Below are 7,702 nucleotides of genomic sequence, written 5' to 3'. Positions count from 1 at the left end.
GGAGAAAAAAAAAGGTCTTTAAACAGTTTGTTGGGTGTGGGGGAGATGGTGGACCCCCCCCACAGACACACAGGAAGAGCCTCTGCCATCTCCTCCACAACTTCAACAGGTGCTAAGACGAGCCTCAATGACGTCTTTGTACCAAATGGAAGAAGTTTGGAGGTCTAATAGCCGTCCTGGCGGGGGCCTGGACCCCCTCCCCTCCTCCGTCTGGCTCTCGGGGGAGTCTGAACGAGAGAAAGCAGCGGTGACGGGGGACAAAGTGACACCAGAGGTGGTTGGTTTTTGGCCTCCGTCCCGCAGCTTTTCTCTGGGCTTTTATTGTGGTGATTCATGTGGGTGCAGCGTACAATCAGCAGGTTCTCTCCCCTCCTCTACCTCCATGTCGCTTCAGGTGAGACAGTTCTGCCACCTGGTTGTCCATGGCGGCGATGAAGCATGGAGCTAGATAACAGGCAGCAAACCCCCACAATGCAACAGTGACCAACTGGCAAAGGCAGTGGGAGGGTGATCCGGGTAAACCGGGTGAGGGGGTGGCGGAGGAGGCCGGGCGGAGCACACGAGGGAAGCGGGACCACGGTTGGCTGATCCATCTGGTGGATGGCTGGGAAAAGGCGGAGGAGGGGCCTCCGTTATCACCTGAAGACAATCGGCATGGTTTTAGATTTGAAGGAGGGTTTCAGACTGTAAACATACCAAATACAGGCTTTATGTCGCTTATTCCAAAGTTCTTTTTTCCTTCATAATTGAGCGTTTTTCTGTAATTGGTGCCATAATGACAGCCATTATTGGCTGTAATGGGACAAATTCTATTTGGCAACAGGTTGATTCTTGCCAAATACCCAAATGCAGCTGACTCACAGGAACCAGCGATGTTTGTGGTCGTGCAAACCCTAAAACTGAGAGGTAATAACTCAATGCTTTTGTTATACGTGGTGATAATTTCTGAGCCTAACGATCGGGCCACGATCAGCCGTCGTCCTCCGGATCCCTAAACGCGGAGAGCAGGACGTGTTGTTGCAAAAACGCCCCAATCATCTGGTCTGATTGGTTTGTTGAGATGTTTAAGGTCGCCGATGTGTTCTTAGCGTTAAAGCAAGCATTAAAAGGTGGAAAGCAAAAGGAGTTATTCACTGCATGTGATGTCATTACTCGTAGAACCTCTGAATGCTGCCGATTGAAATGCGGCGTAGGCCTCGTCATCCCGCTGTGGTGGGAGGCGGAGGCTCAGAAATCCAGCCGTCACACGGGAACCAGCTTAATCCAAACTGTCACCCTAAACTTAAGCTAAGCCCAACTTCACCCTCAGCTATGACCACATTGTAGAGTCCTGCGGATGCAGGACGGAGGTCCAACGAGGGGCCACAGAGACGACGGGGGGCCAAACACCATTTGAGAACTCACAGCATTTGTTTAGATTCTGAGGATTTGAGGAAACCTGCTACGGTGATGTAAAGTTCTATAAAATACAGATACATTTAAAAAGAAAATGATTTGTTTTAATAAATAAAGAATTTACAAAGTAATAAAAAAAGAATTTTTCCTGTACAAATGTCCATTTATTTATTTAATTTTGACACATATCAATACAATACATTATATGAAGAATAAATTGACGTTAAACGTTAGTGAGACATTACATTGTGACAGCCGTTTATATTAAATTAATTCTCCTCTGGGGATGAACTGTTATGTGTGTGTTTGTGCAATATTTTATTCACATCGTTTGCATAAAAATCATGGCGGTGAATTAACTCAAACAATGTTGGGATCTTTTCTTCCATCATTCGGCCTCACTGTTGTCTCCTACGATGTCTACTCCCTCTTCTTCCTTCTCTTTGGTCCTCCTCCTCATCTTTGAGCAGACCGCCGAACAGAGCGGCGCCCAAAGCCACGAGGGCACCGACACCCAGTATGGTGGCCGCTGTCTGTACCTGCGAGGAACACGTGAGCGAACGGACATTGTGGGTTTTAGTATCAAAGTTTGGCTCATATTGAAAATGGAGTTGCTTTCATAACTTCCCGAGCGTTGAATCAGTTAGCTAACGTTAGCTCTTTCGCTAGCTCCCTATCAAGCCTGCAGTTTCCCCTTGAAAACACCTTCAACTGCAGAAAAATGATCCGTGCCACTGGGCTTTGATCCAGTGATCAGCTTCTAACATAAAATGTTGAATTGATTCCCACTACTTGGAAAAACCTGCTCTCAATTAACATTCCAACAGGAGACATTCCAACAATGTAGCACCTTAATACAGCAGTGAGATATAATACAAAGTACACAAACAGCAGCAAAACAAAGCGAACGGAAAGTAGATTTACAACAACAGCCAGGCTTTCTGTGTAACAGCGTGGTCTGATTCAACAAGCTTTTCATTTACTTTGCAAATCAGCTTATTAATCATCCTACGTTCTTCGAAACAGCAGCAGTCAAACTTCATTTAGCACCAATCAGGATGTGTGTTGTTACGATGTGTGATGAACCATATCAGGTGCAGCGTAGCACTTTGAAGTCAAGGGTCATATTACTATTGAAAATACGTAACCTTCTCTTATGATTACATTTTGGTTTGGAGTGATCTCCTCTTTCAGTCATCTGTCTTTACAGAACATCACTTTGTGAATTAGTGTTTCCAGGATCTTAAGTGCTGAAATACAACGTTGGAGTGAATCATGAATAATGCACCACCCACCTGTCGAGACTCCGGCTCTCCGTACCGCAGCCCGGTGACAAAGTGCTCGCAGTTGTAGGTGGCGGCGCTGTACGGCAGCTCCCGGCCCACCATCTTGCACGCCTCCCTCACGATGACGCCGCGATCCCGAGGCTTCTGCCTGTGATCCAACAGGTTGTTGATTTGGAATCGGTCGTTACCGACGACCTCCCAGATCTTGTGGCACTCCACGGTGCCTACAGTGCTCAGCACTGTCATCATGACCCCAAAAGAGCCCGAGTCACTACCTGTGTGTGCATACGGGTCACAGGTGAGACAAACAGGACAGAAGTTAAAGTAAAGAACCAGGGAACGATTCAAAGTGACTTCTGCTCTGAGGCGGAGCTATTTAAGGAAAGGTCATTGATGAAGGAAGCTTTTTACTCACCTGAAGTGGTCAAATGAACAACTTCGTTGCCACCGATGTAGAGAGCCCAGTGCTGATACCCTGGGCGGAAGATCTCGATCAGGTCCCCGGGCTTTGCATTAGGATTATACTGAAATGATTTGAGAAACAATCATCATAAGAATAATAAACGGACATCAAAACATCAGCAGCAGACCTTAAGTGAAGGATGCAGGAGCAGCTTTGAATAAGCACTAAGCAGCAGCAGGAGACTCACCGGTGTAAGAGCCATGTCTTCAGGACGGAATCAGCAGCAAGTAACAATGCAGGAGACGTGCGGCGAATTTATTGCTGCTCAAGACTGAAACCTAAGCGTGTTTACGTATCACAACTGAACAGAGGAAGATTAGATATGCACATGTGCACACGCCTTAGTCAATGTTTGACTGAACGAGCCAATGCTAGCGCTGTGTTCCACGGCCTGTCAGGCAGCGAGGAGGGAAAAGGATAGGTTTCATTTCTTGTGAATTGTTCAGTAGGTGCAGTCCTGCTACTGCAAAGTTTCGGGCCTTTGTGGTAAAGAGATCTCATCAAGCCATTGTAGCTGATCTTAAATGTTTTATTTTACAATGAATGAATCAGCTTCTAACAGAGGAAATTTCCCTTTTTTAAATCCCAGTTAATGATCAATATCATTAAATTCACTTTGAGGGGACCTGACTATACCAACGCACACAGTCCAACAGCAGCGCGTGATACAAACAGATGACTGCAAACAAGGAAACATACATGAATGTCGATTACTTTTTTTCATGTAACAGTTAAGTGAAATATTTTGGCTTTGAGGTGGATGAAAGTAAAGTTTACTATTTACACCTAAATTCAATTCATAGTTAAAAACTCGTTGTTGGGGCTCAGGAATATATTTGTGAGGTGAAGGTTGGCAACAATGTTTCTAAACCATTTCATAAGGTGATGATGTAGTTTTGTTCTGGAGTTTCTCTCTCTAGTGGCCAGAGTATAAACAAGCAGCTATAAAAAGCTCGCGGTGGCCGCTGATTGTTGGGAATATCAAAAAGCTCCCGAGCTGAGAGACCCGTAAGACACATTTGTCCTCAGGTCCTCAGTGAGTGCTTGAAACAGGAAGTGCTCAATCAGAGCAGCGCGCGGGTCACAGCGTCCTTTCAGCTCTTCAGGATGTTTGGAGAAATTCCCCCGAGTCAGATCAACGCTGCTGAGCCTTTTATTAAATACAGCTGTGAGTCTCTGAGGAACCTGTTCCTCCTCATCCTCCTCATCCTCCTCATCCTCCTCATCCTCCTGTTTCTCCCCCGGGGTTTTTCTTTCTCTGTCCCGCTCTCTTCTGCTTCGTCTGTCAGCGCCGCCTTTTACCGCCGCACCTGTTGAGCAGCGTGCAGCGTCACCTGTTCCCCGCGTCACCCGGCTCCTCCACCCAGGCCATTCAAGCAGCAGCTCCACCCAGCAACTCCACCTAGTCCTTCAACCGGCTCCTCCACCCGGCAGCTCCACCCAGGCCTTTCTCTCTCACAGCAGCAGAAGGACTCACTTCAGCACAATTAAGTCACTGTAATGGAAGAAAAAAAAGATCATATTTATGAGAAAACAAACATTTTTTGTCATTACTTTTCTCACCTGCTTCACACATTTTGTGTCCTCCATTATTTCCCCTCATTATTTGATTTCTTCTGCCCTCTTGACATTTTCTTCATCTCTCACAATTGCTTGATATCATTTTCATTTTCCCCACCTCTGTACTATTGACCTCTGACCTTTCACACGAGAAACTGCCGTATGGGGGGAGGCGAGGGGGGGCAGGGGGAGTTTAATCAGCGCCCGAGGCAGAAGCGGAGCTCCCATCTCTTAGCGGCGCCCCCTGGTGCCCGTCTTAATCCCCCCCCCCCCCATGTGGGTGCAGACTCCTCCACCTCCCCGAGCGTTCACGCAGGCCGCAGCGCTGCGTCAGAGGTCGGCCTCTGATCAGCTAATCCCCCCCCCCCCCCCCCCCCCTCTTTTTACAGTATCGACTGCCGGAGATCCTCGGCCTGTTTCCCCGTGGGGGGGGAAACGTGTTCTGCTCAGTCAGCTGAGAAGGGTGCAGACTGAGGAATGTGGGCCGGCGAGCGAGGAGCTGACAGGCCGACGCCCCCTCATCTATAAAGCTTTAATACTAGTTATTAATCTTGCCCAAAGCAACAACGTGCATTTAAATAACAGCAGGACGCACGGTTAGTAAACCCTATTTCCTTGTCTGATTAAAGAAAAGAATATCCTGCACATTTGAGGTTAAATGTCTGCGTACAGATATCAGACACATGTCTTTGTGCTCCACCAGAACCTCCTCCTCCGTATTCCACCACAGGGGGGCCGTAAATCACCCCGGCTGCTTGGCAGGAGTCGTGGATCATCGCACAATGGTTAATTAAAGCCGGATCAATCCCGGTGCCACCGGTTCTTTCTCTACGCCGCGTCTACAGAGAGCAGTCCCACGGCCGAGGAGGAGGAGGAGGAAGAGGAGGAGGAGGAGGCCTGTGATGTTTGCTCGGAGCTAGAAAAAAGAGGCTGCCACTCATATTTGTACAGAGGACAAAGCCACGCTGGCCCTCTGGCACCGTATGAAAGACGTGTTTTCACAGCGCGTACAGCAAATACAACTGTCCTTTTTTCTTCTTCTTCGTCTTCTTCTTCTTCTCCTCCTCGCTTTTCCAAATGCCGTCGCCAAATTTTAGAAGAGTGAGTTTTGTGCCGGTTGCCGTGGCGACTGGTCGGGGCAGTGAAGATGGTCCGGGGGCAGCCGAGGTCACAGCTCGTATCGGAGGTCCTCGGCAGCTAAACAGGAGAACATCGGTACAAGTCGACACTTATTCAACAAGATCAAACACTCCTCAGGATGACATGTTGCCATTGTACGTATCTGCAAATACAAAAAAGGCTTTTTGAAACCACTGGAAAGCTGTAAGAAGTTATGAATATTTAATGATGCTTTTTGTTGACAAGCAAAACTAGATTTTTCCCCAATGAGTCCAAAGCCGCGCAGCAGTGATGTCAGCGAGCCCGTTCGTTTCTTCCATTCCTCTGTATGCGGCCAAGACTTTTTCATAGAGCAGACATGAAATGAAGCGGGGGGGTGAGGGGGTGAGGGGGTGAGGGGGTGAGGGGAGGGATGAGAGGAGGGAGGGGGGCACTGTAGAGTTGTCATCTGTGAAACTCGGATGACAGGCCAGTGAGTCCTCTGCAGCTCCGGCCAGGGAGACTCAGCGGTTATCAGCATGGCTGCTGTGAAAAGGCTTCCTGCTCCGGGCCAACCGACCCATACAGCCCGTCACACATTGGACCCCACGCCCCCCCCACCAGGAGCTGGGCTTAACTCTGAGTGCAGCCCTGGCCTCCCTCCAATCGGTGTCATTTCTGCAGAATATCTGCACATGATGCTGATTAACGTGTATGTTTGTGATTCTTTAAATACCTGCTTATTTGTGCTTTGCTGTCTGGCGTGTGTGTGTTTGTGTGTGTGTTTGTGTGTGTGTGTGTGTGTGTGTGCACTTTACCCCCTTTTGCTGATTTAATCCAATGTCCAATTGAATGTCCCCGCTGCGGAACTAATAAAGGGTTATCTTATTTGATAAAACACATACTTATTTTAACACCCACACTAACAAAATAGCTATAAGTGAACTTTACATCTGAACTTACATTTTATTTTGAAAGGCATTTTATTTTGAAAGACCATTTTAAGTGTACGCCATGTGTCTTCTGTGCTTGATTTGGTCCAGTGGAGGAGTGTTGGACCAGGCGTAATAGAGACTCATATCAATGGAGTCAGATTAGGTGCTGAAGTAACATGAGGTGAACTTGACCTTTGACCTAAAGTCCATCTAATCAGTTACTTTCTTGGACTTGAGTTTTGAGCTATAACAGACCGAACTGACCAGACTGAGAACCAGAAACGTAAAGCTTGGATGTGTTGTGTCTCTGTGGAGGGAACAAACCCCTCAGAGGTCAGAGGTCACAATCAGCAGACAGAAGCTGCGAGTCGGGCCGCCTTCTGCTCTCCTCGGAGATGCCGCGTGACAGAGACGGTGGATATCTTCACCAGCAGGCGGCAGAGGGAACGTGGCCGACTGCACCTCTGAAATGACGCCCGTGGGAGCAGAAGAAAAATCGTAGCAGAGACTAATTCACGGCAGTTTTACATGAATAGCAGCAGAGATTCGAGGTGGCGCGAGTCCCTGAAAGCTTTGTGCGTCTGTGTTCTGAACATCCAGCGTCTGCTCGCTCGCCGTGAAGGCACCCGGTTCCCTGCGATTAGAAAGGAGGAAAAAAAGGAAAAGGGGCCTCATCGTCAGAGTCGGGTCCACTGTGGCCCCCCAGCCGCTGCAGATGTCACATGACGAGACGTGTGTTTTCCCTCCGCGTCACACGTTGTGTCACATGACGTAACATTAGAAGTGAATAAAATCATTCAGAATCGCAATGATTTATTTATTATAAAATGAAGTGATTATATTGAATATTTGAGCTGGGAAGTCCACTAATGCCAAAGAAATTAAAACTTTTTTATCTCACATCTAAATGTGTGTGTGGTGGCGAAGCCCCAAACAGCAGAGATCAGACGTGACGGGTCCGCACG

General features: G+C 47.8%; 1 protein-coding gene across 1 annotated transcript; it reads right to left on the bottom strand.

Moving 5' to 3' along the window:
* Positions 1 to 1,537: 1,537 nt before the first annotated feature.
* On the bottom strand, positions 1,538 to 3,503 carry LOC120833445 (phospholipase A and acyltransferase 4). The gene is made up of 4 exons (XM_078088977.1): positions 3,332 to 3,503; positions 3,097 to 3,205; positions 2,691 to 2,956; positions 1,538 to 1,934 (listed from the first exon to the last, which is right to left on the bottom strand). The coding sequence occupies exons 1-4, from the start codon at positions 3,344 to 3,346 to the stop codon at positions 1,794 to 1,796; spliced, it is 531 nt and encodes a 176-aa protein (XP_077945103.1). The 5' UTR covers positions 3,347 to 3,503; the 3' UTR covers positions 1,538 to 1,793.
* Between the last annotated feature and the right edge of the window lie 4,199 nt (positions 3,504 to 7,702).

Source organism: Gasterosteus aculeatus, chromosome 15 (assembly GCF_964276395.1).
Source record: "Gasterosteus aculeatus chromosome 15, fGasAcu3.hap1.1, whole genome shotgun sequence".
NCBI classification, from domain to species: Eukaryota; Metazoa; Chordata; class Actinopteri; order Perciformes; family Gasterosteidae; genus Gasterosteus; species Gasterosteus aculeatus.
This window is presented reverse-complemented; position numbering and strand designations above follow the sequence as displayed.

Bases quoted from the DNA above. Each gene is read 5' to 3' on its own strand.
- LOC120833445 (XM_078088977.1), bottom strand. The intron at 2,957-3,096 runs GTGAGTAAAAAG...ATGCACACACAG, and splicing joins TGTTCATTTGACCACTTCAG to GTAGTGACTCGGGCTCTTTT. The intron at 1,935-2,690 runs GTGGGTGGTGCA...TGTTCCTCGCAG, and splicing joins GAGAGCCGGAGTCTCGACAG to GTACAGACAGCGGCCACCAT.